Source organism: Eucyclogobius newberryi, unplaced genomic scaffold, assembly GCF_026437365.1.
Source record: "Eucyclogobius newberryi isolate DKJ021-1_F unplaced genomic scaffold, fEucNew1.0.hap1 SCAF_4, whole genome shotgun sequence".
NCBI classification, from domain to species: domain Eukaryota; kingdom Metazoa; phylum Chordata; class Actinopteri; order Gobiiformes; family Gobiidae; genus Eucyclogobius; species Eucyclogobius newberryi.
The window spans coordinates 29,685,576-29,705,034 of NW_027316056.1; the positions used below are offsets into that span (position 1 = coordinate 29,685,576).

At 43.2% G+C, this 19,459-nt stretch overlaps 1 protein-coding gene across 1 annotated transcript; it reads left to right on the forward strand.

Moving 5' to 3' along the window:
* Window positions 1-1,183: 1,183 nt before the first annotated feature.
* On the forward strand, window positions 1,184-10,830 carry znf330 (zinc finger protein 330). The gene is made up of 10 exons (XM_072463453.1): window positions 1,184-1,324; window positions 2,330-2,472; window positions 2,548-2,567; window positions 2,642-2,712; window positions 2,791-2,867; window positions 3,744-3,870; window positions 3,947-4,051; window positions 4,165-4,211; window positions 8,312-8,429; window positions 10,476-10,830. Exons 2-10 carry the CDS (start codon window positions 2,353-2,355, stop codon window positions 10,748-10,750), a joined length of 960 nt encoding a protein of 319 aa, XP_072319554.1. The 5' UTR covers window positions 1,184-1,324; window positions 2,330-2,352; the 3' UTR covers window positions 10,751-10,830.
* The last annotated feature ends 8,629 nt before the right edge of the window (window positions 10,831-19,459 follow it).

Sequence of the window (19,459 nt, forward strand, 5' to 3'; positions counted from 1 at the left end):
AGGCAGAGGGACTGAGAGAGAGGGGCTGAGAGAGAGGGACTGAGAGAGGGGCTGAGAGAGAGGGACTGAGGCAGAGGGGCTGAGACAGAGGGGCTGAGGCAGAGGGACTGACACAGAGGGACTGACACACAGGGGCTGAGGCAGAGGGACTGAGACAGAGGGGCTGACACAGAGGGACTGACACAGAGGGGCTGAGGCAGAGGGGCTGACACAGAGGGGCTGACACAGAGGGGCTGAGGCAGAGGGGCTGAGGCAGAGGGGCTGACACAGAGGGGCTGAGGCAGAGGGGCTGACACAGAGGGACTGACACAGAGGGGCTGAGAAGTTCTGAGAGAGTTTGAATGGAATATTAGAGGGTCTGAGACAGAGGATCTGGGAGGGTCTGGTGGTTTCTGGGTCTAAGCAAGAACATGCAGTGAGTCATATTTGAGATCATTCTACTTTGGACCTGGATCAGGACGGACTTGATTGCGTGCCTGACCAGTGTGTGGTCGATTGACACATTAGAACACAACCCTGCTGCTCCACCAGTGTCTGGCTGCAGACCTTCACACAGAATCCCCTGTCCACAGACCTCCACCAGGAGGACCCCTCGTGACCTCTTTTAACAGGACACAGACTATTTTCATTAGTTTACGCTGTAAAGGCTATTTAGCAACACTTTATCATCTTTTGCCTTTTTTGTCATATGTTGCGTTAGCTCGCTCTTCTAAAAAACAAAGACAAATAATAATTTGCTACAGATGGTCCCGAACTCACGACACAGCAGTTGTGACTGAAATTAAATCTGACATACAGGATATTCATCTGACCACAAACAAATCGAGTAGAGAAGCAAAGTTTCTTAGAGCAAATCACTTTTTCATACATAGTTCAAAACATGTTTTCGCAAACAATGACGTAAATATGATGGAATGATAAACGTTGTAGATGTAGTTTGTGTTGCAGTAGACACAATCTGTTACAGTTAAAGATAGGAAAGGGGTTTGGGATAGTTTATAGTGAATTATTTTAACTTTTGTAACATTTCTCACAAAATAAATTAAGTCAAATACCTAGCACAAGCGCTGTAACCATATCAAAACCATCTAACAATATTGAAACTGAAGAAAGTATTTGCTCCTGTTAGGGGAACCCTTGATTGATTCGTTGATTTAATGATTGATTGACTTAATTTTAGTGTTTCGTATTAACAGACAGTTTTAGACTATTCGTTTGTGACAAGAGGTAGGAACCATACATTTGAACAGAAATACCGTCGGTTTCAACCCGAGCAGCTTTAGAAGACGGACGAGCAGCATCAGTAGATTTCAGGAACATTCAGGTACAAAACAACACTCTACATTCCACGAGGTTACACGTTTTCTAAACTGTAGTTACACAACGATCTGCAATAATAACGCATTTGATCTCAACAATTTCAATGACGATATGTTCGGCTCAGATTCTTACTACGTGAATTTAAAATATTTGCTAGCTAGCCAACTTTGTTTTATTCAGGCCTGTTTGTAATGAGTAGTGGCGGTACACTACATTGTTCACTTGCTTGTCAACACGTAGAATCATGTGTGTTTATAGAAGTGACTGTATTAAACCGTCTCTGGAGTAGTTTCACGTACAGGTCTTTTAGTTTCACGTACAGGTCTTTTAGTTTCACGTACAGGTGGCACCACAACGTAGCGTCCGTAGAAACGAAAATGTCTTAAAGCCAAAGGATGTTGACTGTTTAAAGGTGCATTATCTAACTTTATTGACAAGTGTCCTCCACATGCCTGTCTCCATGGAGATGCTATTGCCGATGACGCCACCAGGCCAAGTTACAGGTCAGATCTGTGGAGAGGCGAGACTATGGTAATGATATGGACCTAGGGCTGGTCCATATCATATCATCTTTTGCTTTTAGGTATTATGTAATTTGTAATATGGCGATATAATTGCACAGGTGTGTACAAACGCTAACGCCTTGTAAAGATGCATTAATTAACACTGACTGAGGTGTGGAAGAAGCATGGGTTTGTAGACAAATTATTCCTTCCCTTAAACAAGTTCTTATTACATGTCACTGTTAAGTAATTAGTCCAGCATCAATTATATCTTTATCACAGATTTTCTTTTTATATCATGATTCTAAATATGGATCGATGTCACCTGTATTTTATTAAATGCAAGATGGACAAGTGTAATGCCATTAATGTAGAAGAGTTCAGGCAAAGGAACATCTCCATGGATACAAGCAGGAGGCGGACTCCCCACAATAATTGTTTCACAGTGCACCTTTTGACCAGAATAATGGCCTACTCATTTTTACATCCCTGGAATATGTCTGCAGCGTAGCCGACTTGCGCCAGTAAAATGCCCAAAAAGAAGACTGGTGCCCGTAAAAAGGCGGAGAATCGAAAGGAGAGGGAGAAGCAGAGTCGAGAAAACAAAAAACATGTGGATGTGGCCAAACATCCCTGCAACTTCAATATGGTGAGTGAATACAGTTCCTCTGCGACGTCACGTAAACTGACTGATCTTATTGACTTGTTTTTGTCACCTTTGTAGGAATGCGACAAATGTCAGAAGTCGGTATTCTCTTCAGAACACGTTGCGGTCGGATATTGAACATTGGGACTGAACTTAACTGTTATGTTTGTAGGACACAGAAGAACAGGGCATTCTGCTATTTTTGCTCCACTGTTCAGAAGCTGCCGGTGTGTGCTCAGTGTGGTCAGTAAACCGGGTCTGAGGCGGCATTCCGTTGTTGTAATGATGAAGTTAATATGTAGTTTGTGTGTGTCCTCTCAGGCAAAATGAAGTGCATGAAGCCATCGGATTGTGTCGTCAAACATCCTGGCGTCTACACAACTGGAATGGCAATGGTGGTAAGTTACAAGGGTTTCTTTGCGGCGGGAAATCTGATCACGGTGTTAAAGTGGCACCAAATCATTACGACAAACAATTTTGCATGTCGTAAAATTTAGACAAACAGGCATAAACGCAGCCATTTTAATACTCGTGAACAGCTAGCTCTTTGCACTTGCCACAATGACACAGAGATGAAGACTTTGTGCTGAATACCCACACAGTGCATTTCAGTAACTGTTAGAAAATATATGATAAAGCTAACAATGACTATGGTGTTTACCTTTCAGTATTGTTATCTTGTGTGCTTCCATGTGAAATCAAATTCAGTCACACAATCACGATTATTGACCCATAAGTCCTGAATTCACTTTCATCAGCCTCACGCAATCAAACTTCCTGAAGTATTATTACTTTTTTAATATTAATCTTGACATCCCTTGTGATTTACATTTGTGGGGGCCTGATTCTGGAGTAAATAAAAAGATGATGAAGTAATATTAATTCACCCTGTTGAAACACGTTATCGCTGCTTGTGCTAAAAGAAAGTCAAGACCTTCAAACTACAGCTGAATTTTTTCTCTGCAATTATTTGAAGAAAGTTCTTTCAAAGTGACATGACAAGGAGCTCAGCATTGGCTGGCTTTATTATGTTTTCTTACACTGGAGAGTTTGCACTGTAAATTAGATTTTACAGATAGATTTTGCAAAGTATGTCTCATTACTTGATAGGTTAGGTTAGGTTTTCCATGATTAAGAGACATCAACCATACATAAACACAGTATAAAAAGCACATAACGGATTAATAAATGTAAAAAAAACTGCACCGAATAGCTGCTGGGATAATAGTTTTGTTTGCTTTTGAACTGTCCACGTGTGTCTCTGTGTCCACCAGGGGGCGGTGTGTGACTTCTGCGAGGCCTGGGTTTGTCACAGCAGAAAATGCCTGAGCACCCACGCCTGTGCATGTCCCCTCATCGACGCGGACTGCATCGAATGTGACCGCGGCGTCTGGGATCACGGTAAAAAATAAACGTCTCGTCGTACGCGGCGAAACGGCTCCAGCGCGCGTCGCATTGATTTGACTTTGACCAACAGGAGGCAGGATCTTCCGCTGCTCCTTCTGTCAGAACTTCTTGTGCGAGGATGATCAGTTCGAGCACCAGGCGAGTTGCCAGGTCCTCCAGGCGGAAACGTACAAATGTGAGTGGTCTTGATGTGTCGTCGGATATCTCTACACGCATGCACACACACACGCACGTTACTGTACTCGCTCACACAGTCAACTGATTGTATGTTTCTGAATGTGTTTGTAGGCGTTTCCTGTAACAGACTGGGCCAGCACTCATGTCTGCGCTGTAAGGTGAGTCCCTCTAGCCATCTCGATGACACTCTCGCATTTTGAAATCGAAACGAGCGGTTTTCAGCAGTGATCGCGGTCTCGTCCGTGTTCTAAGACATTGCAATGGAAAGAAAAAAGAAAACGTTTGAACAAAGCATCCTTTAACAACGACCACATCTTGAATGCTCTCTCAAAATGGAAAAAACATGCCAGATGTCTCAAGGAGGGTTCAATGGAAACTTTGTCGAGTCAAGAATCTAAGTTTTTGTGCAGGGAGAGAAAATGGAAAAGTGGCACTCAACCATAAGGACTTAAAGTTGGAGTTAATTGTACATTGTGTGGAATTAATGCAGTATGCAAAATGTGTTATTTCATTTGGAAACATCTGCCAGATTCAGGAAAAGTTTATTGCCATTGAACAAAATTCACAAACATAGGAACTTGCTTTGGTGATTCGGTGCAACATAAAACAATGCGCAATAATAAAAAACGACATAAACTACACATACTAATATGTAAAAAGTAAATTCACCATAGGATATACAAATTTAAATCAGCTTACTATGTACATACAATTTACAGTTAAATTTACAGATGTAGTGCAGGACCATTCATTCTTTCACTACCGCTTTATCCCGTTCGGCGTCGCGGGTGACTGGAGCCTATCCCAGTGACTTTGGGCCTTAGGTGGGGTACATCCTGGATAGTGGCCAATAGACATAGACACACAGATAACACTTCACTATCACATTCATTCACTTGGGCCAATTTTTAGAGTTGTCAATTTTGCCTTGTATGTCTTTGGACGGTGGGAGGAGCCGGAGAACCCGGAGAGAACCCACCGTAACACGGGGAGAACATGCAGACTCCACCCAGAGAGATCATGTCATTTTGGTCTGGCTCGGGAATCGATTTATTTAGTTTTAGAATAAACATGGAACACAGAACGTAACACAGCAGACCAGAAAACACAACAAAAACACAAGTAAACGTCAAACAAACTCACGGCATATTATTTTTTTTTTTTTTACTATTTTAAATGAATAAGGCCAGCTAACAGAGTTGAAGGCTTTCTCAGCGTCCAGGCTCATTATTACTGCCTTGTTTTGTTGATTTTGTATATAGTTCATTATGTGTAGTTATTGTCGCATATTATCCTGTGTTTGTTGATGAATCCTGTCTGATCATTATGAATTAAGTATGGGAGTATTTGTTCCATTCGTTTGGACATAACCGAGGTGTATACGATAGTCCACATTCAGAATTGATCTTGGTCTGTATGAGGCATACTCCAGTTAGTCCTTCCCCTCTTTAGGTATCAAGAATATGATTGGGGGGATCTGGGCTTTTTTAAGCGCCCAGTTAAAGGAAAACCGTCGCTCCCTGGAGATTTATTGTTTTTTAGTCTTTTAATTGCACTTTGAATTTCTTAGTCAGTTATTTCAGCTCCTAGTTTTTTATTTTCCTCCTTGGTCATGGTCGGTAAATCAAGAGTATCTACAAAAGATTGTATTTCTTCTTCATTGTTTGGTGATATTTTAGTGAAGAGTTTTCTGTAGTAGGATTCAAAAGATGATTGCATTTGATCTTGTTTAGTTAAAATTACATTGTTGTGGTTATCTCGTATTTTAAAGATTGTTTTCTCTGCCTGTTGTTTTCTTAATTTCCAGGATAGCAATTTAGTGAATTTTGAGCCACTTTCATAGTTTGGTAAAAAAGCATTTTAAAAATAATTTCTTGTGAAGATAGGTCATTAATTTAGCCCCTTTTCTCTTTAATTTCCTGCAGCATATGAGGGTTCCCATTTTCTGCATGTTTTGTTTCCAAAAGTTTTAATTTATTCTGTAAGTCGGTTAGTTTTCTTGCTTTTGTTTCTTTTTAGCTGAGGCAAAAGCAATAACCTTGCCCCTCAAGACTGCCTTTGCTGCGTCCCAAAGGATGGGTGTGGAGTTATCGCCATTATCATTGTCCTCTATATAGGTTTCAATATCCTAGTCCATAATCTAATTGAATTAGATGTCTCCCCCCAGGGCCTGGAGACTGGTGGTGGTAGATATGGAGAGAAGGTAGAGAGGATGATTAGGATGAGAGGGATGCAGAGGAGGAGGAGGAGGGGAGGTGGTGGGTCGCAGTACGGTCTGAAGCAGCCGAGCCATCTGCCTGAGTGCTTAAATGCGACCGCCTGTGCGCTGATTGGGAGCAGAGGAGGTGCGCCGTGCCACGGGGAGGAGTGACTTGAGTGCGTTGACATAGAATGGGGAGCAGGTGCGAGGGGCGATGACGCGGGAGTCCCCTGTCCTTGGACCCTCATCCTCGGCCAGTTAAAACTACAAAACCTCCTTGGGGAAAAAATAGAAACCTGGAGGAGCCCCGTGTGAAGGAGGGATCTGGCTCTCACAGACGGACGCCCTACTTGAGTGCAATGACGGAGGCTGGGGAGAGGTGCCCTGGCATGGTGGTCGACTCAGATGGAGTTAGGTCTTACTAACTTCCGAACTTACGCGTGCTTCATTTTTTGTGTGGCGCACTCTGGGATTCATTTCCCTCCAGATATCGATCAGTCCTATGTTGTGTATTAATTTGCGAAATGTATTATTTTCAGATTTATTTGTACTTGGTGAGTTGGAGACGTGTAAAATTGGCTGTATGTGCAAATTCCTGTTATCCCCGCAGACAAGTGTTCCTTCAGAGTGGGTTGCTATCAAGCCCATAACTTCCGTATAGAAGGTGAGGTCACTTCCTGGTGGGGCATATACATTTATTAAAGTGAACAGACTTCCGTTAATAGTTCCCTTGACCATCACGAATCTGCCTTCTCTATCTTTGTGTTCAAATGTCGATTCAAACACTATTCTGGTGAAATCAGTATGGCCACACCCATTTTATGTTTGGCCCTGTATGAGGAGTAGTAAAGTTTATTATAGCCAGTTCCAGTTATTTTTTAATGTTCTAAATCTTTTAAATGAGTCTCTTGTAAATATACAATATCCATCTTTTCTTTTCTTTTTTCTCTCCTTTGTTATGGTGCCGGGGCATGGGCTGATGTCTAGCCCCTGGATAGCTCTCTGTTTATGTTTGTCAGCAACAAGGCAAATTCTTTCCCCTTTTTGTTTAAAAGTTTTCAAGTTTTCCTGTCTTTTGGCCACCACTTCGCCTGGATACTGCTTACTTATGAAGAATGAAGTGTCTTAACAGTTTACTGAGTGAAAACAGTCAGACAGCATGTTTGGAGCGTGAAAAATTGACCTTCTTTTAAAGTTTGTTGTTCTTTTTTCATTTCATCCACAGTGGTATTGGTGACCTCCACCGACCGTTTTAAGTCAGAGACATCAGTCGTCAGCTCGTCCAGAATGTCAAGATTTTTACGCTTTTTTGAGATGTTGAGAAGCATTTCTCGGTCTTCATGTGTAAAAGCGACACTTTCTTATGAGTCGCTTGACGAGAGCAAGTCCACGGTTCGTTTAGAGTCCGGTGCTTCTTTGTTCAGAAGTGTTCCAGAGGCGAGGCACAGTCACCCTCGTGCGTCGTACGGTTTAAACACGCTCAGTGCCTCTGTTCCTTGTTTTTTTTCGTGCACCGTGTAGTCTCTATTTTCTAGATATTTAGTTCCAGCTTTCCTTTTTGTTAAAAGAGCATAGTTCATTAACTTTTGTGGGACGGGGTTGGGAGCGGGTTTAGCTCATGCTGCACACTGCGGCCACTCACGGCATATTCAAAATAAAACGGGTCACATTTAGTCCAAAGTCTGTCGTTTCCAAATGAATGTCCGTTTGTCTGATGTCAGTCCAGTCCTTGATCATTTCTTTGTGATGGATTTTTCTCTCTGTCAAAAGCACGTTCCAAAGATATCCGTTCCTTGTGTCCATAGCGGGGGTTTTGAGGCCCAGATGCATAGTTCTAAAATGAAGTGGCCATGTCGGTATTTAAATCTGCACTTGCACACTCATGTAAAGGCTAGAATAAGAATAAGAAACCTAGAGATTCATGTGACATAAACAAAAATAACTTCCCTGTATATTTGTGCAAAAAAACACAGACTAGGCTCTCCTAAAATGATTAAATAAAGTGACCTCTAGTGGGCATTACTTTAAAGTTATTTTTGTTTTGTTTTTCCCTTTCAGGCTTGCTACTGCGACGACCACGCTAAGAGCAAAGTGTTCAAACAGGAGAAAGGCAAAGCGCCCCCCTGCCCCAAGTGTGGGCACGAGACCCAGGAGACCAAAGACCTGAGCATGTCCAGTAAGTCTGCTGGTTAGACAGTTTGGGAAGTTACCACATCCGGACTGTTGCTTTGTTTGGAGAGTTGCAAAAGGCCATGCGCAATTCACTCTCAACACTACTATGAACTCTCAACACTACTACTACTACTACTACTACTAACTCTCAACACTACTACTACTGCTAACTCTCAACACTACTATGAACTCTCAACACTACTACTACTACTAACTCTCAACACTACTACTACTGCTAACTCTCAACACTACTATGAACTCTCAACACTACTACTACTACTAACTCTCAACACTACTACTACTACTAACTCTCAACACTACTACTACTAACTCTCAACACTACTATGAACTCTCAACACTACTACTACTACTACTAACTCTCAACACTACTACTAACTCTCAACACTACTATGAACTCTCAACACTACTACTACTACTAACTCTCAACACTACTACTACTACTAACTCTCAACACTACTACTACTAATAACTCTCAACAATACTACTACTGCTAACTCTCAAAACTACTACTAACTCTCAATACTACTACTACTAACTCTCAACAATACTACTACTGCTAACTCTCAACACTACTATGAACTCTCAACACTACTACTACTAACTCTCATCAATACTACTACTGCTAACTCTCAACAATACTACTACTGCTAACTCTCAACAATACTACTACTGCTAACTCTCAACACTACTATGAACTCTCAACAATACTACTACTACTAACTCAACAATACTACTACTAGTAACTCTCAACAATACTACTACTGCTAACTCTCAACACTACTATGAACTCTCAACACTACTACTAACTCTCAACAATACTACTGCTGCTAACTCTCAACACTACTACTAACTCTCAACACTACTACTAACTCTCAACAATACTACTACTGCTAGTAACTCAACAATACTACTACTGCTAGTAACGCTCAACAATACTACTACTGCTAACTCTCAACACTACTACTACTACTACTACTACCTCCTCTCTACACTACTACTACTAACTCTCACCACTACGACTGCTAACTCTCACCACTATGACTACTAACTCTCAACACTACTACTAACTCTCTACACTACTACTAACTCTCAACAATACTACTACTACTAACTCTCTACACTACTACTAACTCTCAACAATACTACTACTTCTAACTCTCAACACTACTACAACTACTACTAACTCTCAACAATACTACTACTGCTAGTAACTCAACAACACTACTACTGCTAACTCTCAACACTACTACTGCTAACTCTCAACACTACTACTGCTAACTCTCAACACTACTACTACTAACTCTCAACACTACTACTACTACTACTAACTCTCAACAATACTACTACTAATTCTCAACACTACTACTAACTCTCTACACTACTACTAACTCTCAACAATACTACTACTACTAACTCTCAACACTACTACTGACTCTCAACAATACTACTACTACTAACTCAACACTACTACTACTACTACTACTACTAACTCTCAACACTACTACCTCTCTACACTACTAACTCTCACCACTAATACTACTACTAACTCTACACTACTACTACTAACTCTACACTACTACTACTAACTCTACACTACTACTACTAACTCTCCACACTACTACTAACTCAACAACTCTCAACACTACTGCACACGTTTGTTTCCCGTAGTTTGCTTCAGTAACTTGGGAAAATCGTGAAAACTTGAAGTAAAATCCCTGTTTGACTAAATTGTACCTCGGCAATGCATGGAAAAGTTGGGCACGGTGCGTCTTGAGCGTTCAGGATGCCGCTTAATGTCTACTGCATGGGAAAAGCATCTGTCCACTTCATTTTAGCCAACTTTGCGGAAAAGTACTGTAATTTGTATAATATGGTGCATTTTCGATTTGATACTATTGGTAATTTATTTTATTGACGGTCCCCAGTGTTCCCATGCTCCGCCCCATGCTCCGCCCCATGCTCCGCCCCATGCTCCGCCCCTGCTCTTCCCATGCTCCGCCCCATGCTCATTTTGTTCTCATTTCTCCAGCGCGCTCCCTGAAGTTCGGCCGACAGAGTTGTGCTGACGAAGACGACGACGGTTACTACGGCGGCAGCGGCGCATCCGGTTACGACGCATACTGGAAGAACCTTGCGTCCGGAGGCGGAGGCAACGAGGACGATGATGACGACGACGACGATGAGGATTACGAAGAAGATGATGACGAGGAGGAGGAAGACGAGGAGGAAGATGAGGAGGAAGAGGCACAAGCGGAAACGGCAACTAAGTCGATGTCTGCTCTGAAACTAGACACAACTTCTTAAGTCGGCAGACCAAATGAAAATGTGCCCTGCAACATGTTTTTGGACAAAAACTATTAATATTAAATCTCAGTGATGACTCAGTAACTTGTTTTGTTTTTATTACAGGGTGTAGGGGTGTAGTAGTAGTAGTAATAGTAGTAATAATAATAGTAGTAATAATAATAATAATTAAAGCCACGCTAGCTGTGATGATTGCTCTTGCCACCCGCACAACTACCTTCCCACACAATATCTGCAATGCACTTTTTTTCATGGCGTCTCAAGGAGAATTAACCCATGAGTTTCAAACAAGTTTCAATCAGACAATGTTGAGTTTTTCACACAATGAGTAGGGGGCGCTATAGAGTAAATTTGTTACATGGGTATTAATTATTTCCAATCAGACCATAAAATCGAATTAGTGAGTGAAATATTAGCTTCGTAGATCAATTCCATAAGGTGTGACTTGTCCTTGAAAAAACAGGAAATCAAGCTTTTTTTGAGGGTGTGTTAGTGTTATGCGGAGACTAAAGAATATTAAAAAAAAAAAAACATTCTGAAAATTAAATTTCAATGTCTAGATGCAGAAAGTGTGGGACAAAAAACGAAAGTTACGACTGTAACTACGGTTCTATGAATCCCAGATGACCGCCAGAGGCGGTGCATACAGCACTGGATGATCATCCTTGCGCATACACAGGTAGAGAATTAAAGGTGGTATGGACGATTTTTTTCAGCACATTTTTTATCATATTTCCTCGTGGCGTGGATAAATCATTTGTCCTGCCACGTATCCAGGGCCGGCCCAGCCTATAAGCGAACCAAGCAGCCGCGTAGGGCCCCGAGGCGTTAATAGGGCCCCTAATCTGGCAACCCGTTTTATGCGAAGTGCAAGAGCAGCGTGCGCCACTAGTGTAGTAGCGCTACTGATGCGGCAGCGCACACAGCGGTAACATATAACGCACAAACCGCATTTATTTGTAATGACAATCTGGCAACCAAGACACCAAACCTGCGCTGATTGGTCAACTTCATTGTGCGCGAGCAGAACGAGAGCAAAACATAAACACAACACAACGTGGTCCCTGCGTGGTCCTCATGTCCAGAGGAATATATCCCCCCGATGCCGAAAAACGAAAGAAGAAACTTCTTGACGATGTAAAGAAACTGCAAACTCAACAACACTCTCCAGGTATTGAACTTCTTTTACAAAGAGCCGGTTAATGCTGCTGTTTGAAACAACACGATTCTGTCACGTTAGTTCGCTCAGGCTGGAGGCGACGAGAGCTCTGCACCACGCATAATATGTGTCTGAATGAAAGATAATAAGCTTCACATTTACACCAGCTCCGTAGTGTTAGCTGCAGGTGAGGCCGGTGAGGGGCGTCTGTGCCCCGGGTCACTAAGAGGAAGAGATCCGGTCCGGACGAGCGCCGTCTCGTCCAGAACCTCTGACGTGAGACTTTGGAGTGAACAGTGTGCGGCCCCTGTCCCGGGCCCCTGTCCCGGGCCCCTGTGCAGCCTCAGTCAGAGATGAGCGGTTTGAGTTTGCGTCCCTCTCTCTCACATCACCATGTGTGAGATCAATCGTGACTCGTGATGTCTGTTTTACTTTGACTTCTTAAAGTGCAATAAGAGGAACGTAAAGGTTTATGCACGTAAGGTCCATCAGCCAATCACATCGCAGCATTGTTTCATGCAGGAGTCCAGTGTGTGATGTTCTGATCAGAACAAACATTTATATTGTAATTCACTTGTGATAGAGCAATAAAACATTTCAATTTATTTAAAAAGCATCATTAGACTATTTGTTATAAATTATAATAAATTGATAGTGAAAAATAACCAGACATATTATAATTACATCTGTTATAGAATAATACTATATATTTTTATACAAAAGTGGCAAAGTTGCAGAAACACAGTCTCTTCACTAAAGCTAGGTTTGGACCTTCACTTCTCGTTCTGTTCATTCTCTGGGAATAACATGTTTGCACTGTTTTATCAGTGTCAATTGTTAATCAAGCAATGCTTATGCCATTTGTTTAATTTAATATAACTTGTTTTGTCACTTTGGCAAGAAGGAACAGTTGGGAGCAGTAAAAGATAAATTAGTAAGGATAACTATTACTTTTACATTTTCAGTTAAAATGAATCAATTTGACCATAATTATTTTTCATAGCCAATATTGTATTGAGTAATTAAGTACACTAATGTATTAATAACTGGCTTTAGTCATTTTCTCCTGGCACAGTTTCATCACATCATCATTTTATAGCATTACAACCTCAACATTTTACTCTTACTTTAGCCGGCTGGACCACATTAAAATGCAGCAGAAGACCCAAAAAAGGTCTGAAAATCTCTGGGGGAGGGCCCCCAGACCCCCCTGTTCATTAGTTTAAACTAAGGTGCTAATGTGGCTGTAGACCCTTAACGCCCACAAATACGCCCAAAAACATATCTGGGACGTGTGTTATTTGTACAGGGAGTAGAGGTGATGTCAGCGGAATACCAAGTTGCATTGTGGGATTTAAGTTATCAATATTTGAGCTTGTGAGGTGTTGAGAATAAACTAACTGGCAAACGGATGCCCTGGAGTTTTGGTGCTCTCTGTTTGCGTTGAAGAAAGTTCCCATATGTGAATTGTTTACTGACAATGGCAATAAAACTGATTCTGATGACGTGGTGAGGGGCCCCCAAAAATGTTTTCGCTTAGGGCCCCCTGAAGGCTTGGGCCGGCCCTGCACGTATCAATCATAAAACGCACCTACCGCTCACATGCAGCTGCGTCAGGTTCGTCCCCACGTTTCCGCGTGTCTAAGCGCATGGATCTGTCATAATATAGTTCCCTCAGTGTACGGGGCAAAATGAAGACGGAGAAAGACAGTTCGAGCTGACGCAGAAGTGGACAGAAATCTACGGGAGACGAGCGATGCGATGCGCTCCGTTGCGCTAATAAACAAACGCACGTGTGTGTTGTATCGGTCCGCGCACTCCCGCCTGCGTTCTCAAATCGCCGAAAAATCGTCCATTGCACCTTTAATAATAAAAAAAGTCACCTTTGACCCCCGGTGGCTCACGTGAATCTATATAGTCACGTGACACCGGGAGCTCTCCCAAATGTTCCTCACCACCTGCGGGTGAAGCTGCCAGTCCCCCGGCAGCGGCCGTGGCGAGACAGGAAGTCCGCGGACACATTCCGAATCCCCGGAATGTGAACAGCGCTCAGACTGGCAAGGCGCGGGGTAGTGTTACGGAAGTTTCCTGCAAACAATGACCAACTAAAAGTCAGTGGTGGGCCGTCAGGACCAGCAAGGCCTTCTCTGCTAGCCTAAACATAATCAGAATATGATTTAAAAAATATATATATTTTCCCTCAAATATTTATTACATTATTCCCCAGAGTAAGAGTTATACTCTTCATTTCATGGCTTTCCTCTTGGTTGCACTGCTTCTGCCCCATGTTGAGATTTGAAGGGCTGGTCTTATGTAGATCTTTTATCCAATCATATTCAGCCATGTGTTACCAGGGGTCTAAAATCTGCCGAGGCCTTCAGACCCAAACAGAGCTGGTGCTTGTAGCTTAAAGTGAATGGAAATGAAAAGGATGTGTCAACCAATCAGCTTTAGAGTTGGCTCTTGTACGTCTGCTGCTGTTACACAGGAGCCAGCTAGCAGGTGCATCACGTGCACGTCTTTTGATTGGATCACCAATATTGAGAAGCAGGTCCTATGGGCGGGGCTATGCGGAACCTCAGAAAGTCAGAATGAGGAAACTGCATTTGACACATTAATCCTGTACTTCTAAGCTGTTTTTTCAACCCACAATGTGGAAGGAGGAAAAGATATCGATTTGGTCGAGGATATAATTAAAACGCCTTTCTCAAGACAAACTTTTCAAGAAAAGTTAGGCATTGTAAGAAGAAGTTACAAGCGGCGCGGTGACAACGCGTTGACAACACGCAGCACGGACAACGCACGGCACGAACAATGCGCGGCACGGACAACGCGCAGAGAACGAGCGCGGACAAGATAAAGCAACGCCTGTTTAAACTGCGTCTCTGTCTAGTGTCTAGAGCCATGGCATCATAATGATGGAAATATGATGGTAATAAGAGGTGGATTCATTCGGGTGGGACTGTGTATAAGCTCACGGAAGGCCCAAGCCCCAGACCCACGGCCCGCCACTGGTAAAAGGTGACCAAGATAAGATGAAGCAGAAACAGAGTGTTGTCTCTTTCAAAAGGTGGAGGTTTATTCACTCGTGCACGGTGCATAAACTTCTCACTTTACCTGACAAGTAAGCCTTTTATAGGCGGTGACAAACATTTGACACATATGCACGCAACCACAATCAAATCAGCTCCAAAAGAGATAGACCAAACTATCACGCCTGTGACGATTCGAGCCATCTCATTCAGAGGTCAATCGGAGATGTTTTCACACATAATCAGGTCCTGACGCATTAAATGGCCTGATACAGAGGCGCCGGACAGTCCTAATCATCTGCACACAGGAAAACAACACAGATATTAATTGCACGACATGTCATGACATGAAACAACATCGGAATGACATGTCATGACCCATTTTCCCCATCACAACGGCAGGTGTAAGAAGAAATGGCGCAGCGCTAGCTCGACAGCCAAGAATTCCAGCACATTGATGTGCAGACTGCTCTGCCTCTGGGACCATGACTCTTGCACCATCCGTGCCTGCCATGTTGCACCCCAGCCTAGGAGGGATGTGTTGGTGTACACAACCTACCGTCTGGAAGGAAGAGGCCCCAGCGGAACGCCCTGCGTCATAAAGGCCTCGTTCTGCCACCTGCATAGAGACACCCGGCACTGGATAGATGCGGGTAGCCGCCGCCGCCTGTGATCCTGACGTGTGGGGCCCAGGTGTTGGCTGTTGAGCCACATCTGAAGGAGGGACCACCGTTGCGGCCGCAGTCCGCTTGCCCAAGAGGCTTAGGAACACGACGTAGGGAAGAGAATTCCCCTGTCGAAAGTCCTGCAACATTCCCAAAATATCGTCCACCCGCTTGGGCGAAGGGCGTGCAGTCGCTGTCTGGGAATCGAGGACCATGCCGAGGAAAGTTGCTACCTGTGACGGCACCAGGCAGCTCTTTGCCAAGTTCACCCACAGCCCAAAGTTGGCCACGTCTCTGAGCACAGTCTCTGTATCTTGAAGCGCCTGCTCGTTTCTGGGAGCACAAATGAGCTAGTCGTCCGGATAGGGCAGAATCCGCAACCCCTGGGCCTGCAAGGGGGACAAGGCTGCAGCGACGCACCTTGTAAACATTCGAGGGGTCAGAGATAGCCCGAATGGCAGGACCCTGAACTGGAAGTGTTCCCCCCGGCAGGGGGGAACACCCAGCCTATAAGCAAACTAAGCAGCCGCTTAGGGCCCCGAGGCATTAAGAGGGCCCCCAATCTGGCAACCCGTCTTATGAGAAGTGCAAGCGCAGCGTGCGCCACTAGTGTAGTAGCGCTGCTAGCGCGGCAGCGCACACAACGGTAACACGCACAAACCACATTTATTTGTAATGACAATCTGGCAACCAAGGCACCAAACCTGCGCTGATTGGTCAACTTCATTGTGCGCAAGGAGATCGAGAGTAAAACAGAAACACAACAGAACGTGGTCCCTGCGTGGTCCTCATTTCCAGAAGAATATATCCCCCCGGTGCCGAAAAACGAAAGAAACAACTTGACGATGTAAAGAAACTGCAAACTCAACAACACTCTCCAGGTATAACTTATCTTACAAAGAGACGGTTAATGCTGACACGATTCTGTCACGTTAGTTCGCTCAGGCTGGCGGCAAGGAGAGCTCTAGCGTGCACCGCGCATAATATGTCTGAATGAAAGATAATAAGCTTAACATTTATACAAGCCTGGTAGTGTTAGCTGCAGGTGAGGCCGGTGAGGTAGCGTCTATGCCCCAGGTCACTGATAGGCGGAGATCCGGTCCAGACGAGCGCCGTCTCGTCCAGAACCTCTGACATGAGACTTTGGAGTGAACAGTGTGCGGCCCCTGTCCCGGGCCCCTGTCCCATGGCCCCTGTGCAGCCTCAGTCAGAGATGAGTGGGCTTGAGTTTGCCTCCTCTCTCTCTCTCTCTCTCTCTCTCCAGTGTGTGATGTTCTGATCAGAACAAACATTTATATTGTAATTAACTTTTAATAGAGCAATAAAACATTTCAATTTGTTTAAAAAGCACCATAAGACTATTTGTTATAAATTATAATAAATTGATAGTGAAAAATAATCAGACATATTATAATTACGTCTGTTATAGAATAATACTATATATTTGTATATAAAAGTGGCAAAGTTGCAGAAAGGCAGTCTCTTCACTAAAGCGAGGTTTGGACCTTCACTTCTAGTTCTGTTCATTCTCTGGGAATAACATTTTTGCACTGTTTTATCAGTGTTAATTGTTAATCAAGCAATGCTTATGCCATTTGTTTAATTTAATATAACTTGTTTTGTCACTTTGGCAAGAAGGAACAGTTGGGAGCAGTAAAAGATAAATTAGTAAGGATAACTATTACTTTTACATTTTCAGTTAAAATGAAATTATTAGGCCCGAGCGCTCGCCCACTTCCAAACACTCACTAACGCACTCCTTCACTCACGCACGCCCCGTGCATACTATTTAGTAGTAGGAAAATGGAACATTACCGTTGTAAACGGGCGAAGCCCGTGCAAAAGTGCGCACTAAACGAGCGCTTTACACCCCCATATAAAGCACTCATTTGCCCTAAGTAGCTCACAAATACGTTCCCCATCTCTTGCATGTTCCGTGCATATAAGCATGTAATGCAAAAATTGAACATTATTACTGTATAGAGGGCCAAAAACACTCAAAATGAACGAAAGTACCCGTCAGTGACCAGGGACCCACACCATGAGGTAGGAAAGCGCGAGCGCTTTCCGAAAATGTATAGTTTATGATATTTGAAAAATGGGAAACATTGTTTTCACATAGGAATCTTCTTCTTCTTCTTCTTCTTCTTCTTCTTCTTCTTCTCGGGACCAACCCCCCTATTTTTCACCCAGTGAACATTGACGAAAAGTCACAAAAATTTGCACACCTCTAAAAATCGTGCCTTTTCCGCACATTTTGCCAAGAATTCAAAATAAAATTGCTTTTTGATGATAAAACAAAGGGGAGAAGATGTGACAGCGTCACAGATTCAGCAGTAGGCGTACTAAAAGGACAATTGGGGCGCGTTAGCGCCCCCTCCTCTTGCGGCGTGGTGGCGGCGTGGCGAGGGCCGATCATTGCCGCTTGCGGCTATATTTCTTTCTTCTTCTTCTTTCTTCTCGGGACCAACCCCCCTATTTTTCACCCAGTGAACATTGACGAAAAGTCACAAAAATTTGCACACCTCTAAAAATCGTGCCTCTCTACATTCTGGCTATATCCCTTTTGTAAAATAAAAAAAAATTGGTGCGTCAGCGCCCCCAAATGTACCAAAAATGCATTGAGAGATAGGAAATGACCCAAAACAAATCTGATCGTAGAATCATGAAATTTGGCGCAGAGGTAGATGGTGACAAGAGAAGTAAAAAATATTATTACGGCAACGCCGTCCACCCAACCAAATGTCGGTCATATTGGTTCAAAAATGGCTAAGCAGGACTCGGGAGTTTTTCCAAACGTCGTACTTTTACGAACTCCTCCCAGGGCGTTGGCTCTAAAAAGCTGAAATTTGGTGAAAATGCTACTGAGGAGTGGGACATCAAAAGTTATTCAAATTACATTGATACCTGTCACGGTCTCTGTGCGGCGAAGCCGCAAACTTTAGCTAGAATTTCAGAAATCTCCCAAATTTAATATTTCTGCCGTTTGCGCAGATAAAGTCCGAATTGCGTCAAATTAGAATCAGTTGTTAAACTCTTTGCGCTAAACGTACTTGAAGTGAAATAAATTAATTTGGCACCACAGCGCCCCCTACAGATTTAATATGGAGGTTAAATGTTTAGTTTTGCGAAATTTTATGAAATTTGACACACAACTCAATTTTGGCATCCCCATCAAAAAAGTCAATGAGACCCATGTCATAATTGTTATTGTTTTGCCGTAGCGATGACCAAAACCTCCCATGTTATTCCAATGGGGAAATCGCCAGAACATGTTTACACTTTAGACTTTCACAAACTCCTCCCAGGGCGTTAGCCCTATTAACCTGAAATTTGGTGAGACTCATCTTCAGGGGTGGACCATCAAAAGGTATTCACACTTTTATTCAAAGAGTCACGGTGTCTGTGCGGCAAAGCCGCACATTTTGCCAAGAATTCAAAATAAAATAGCTTTTTGATGGTAAAACAAAGGGGAGAAGATGTGACAGCGACACAGATTCAGCAGTAGGCGTAATAAAAGGACAATTGGGGCGCGTTAGCGCCCCCTCCTCTTGCGGCGTGGCGGCGGTGTGACGAGGGCCGATCATTGCCGCTTGCGGCTATATTTATTCATTATTATTATTTTTCATAGTCAATATTGTATTGAGTAATTAAGTACTACACACACCCAAAAACATATCTGGGACGTGTGTTATTTGTACAGGAAGTAGAGGTGATGTCAGCGGAATACCAAGTTGCATTGTGGGATTTAAATTATCAATATTTGAGCTTGTGAGGTGCTGAGAATAAACTAACTGGCAAACGGATGCCCTCACGTTTTGGTGCGCTTTGTTTACGTTGAAGAAAGTTCCCA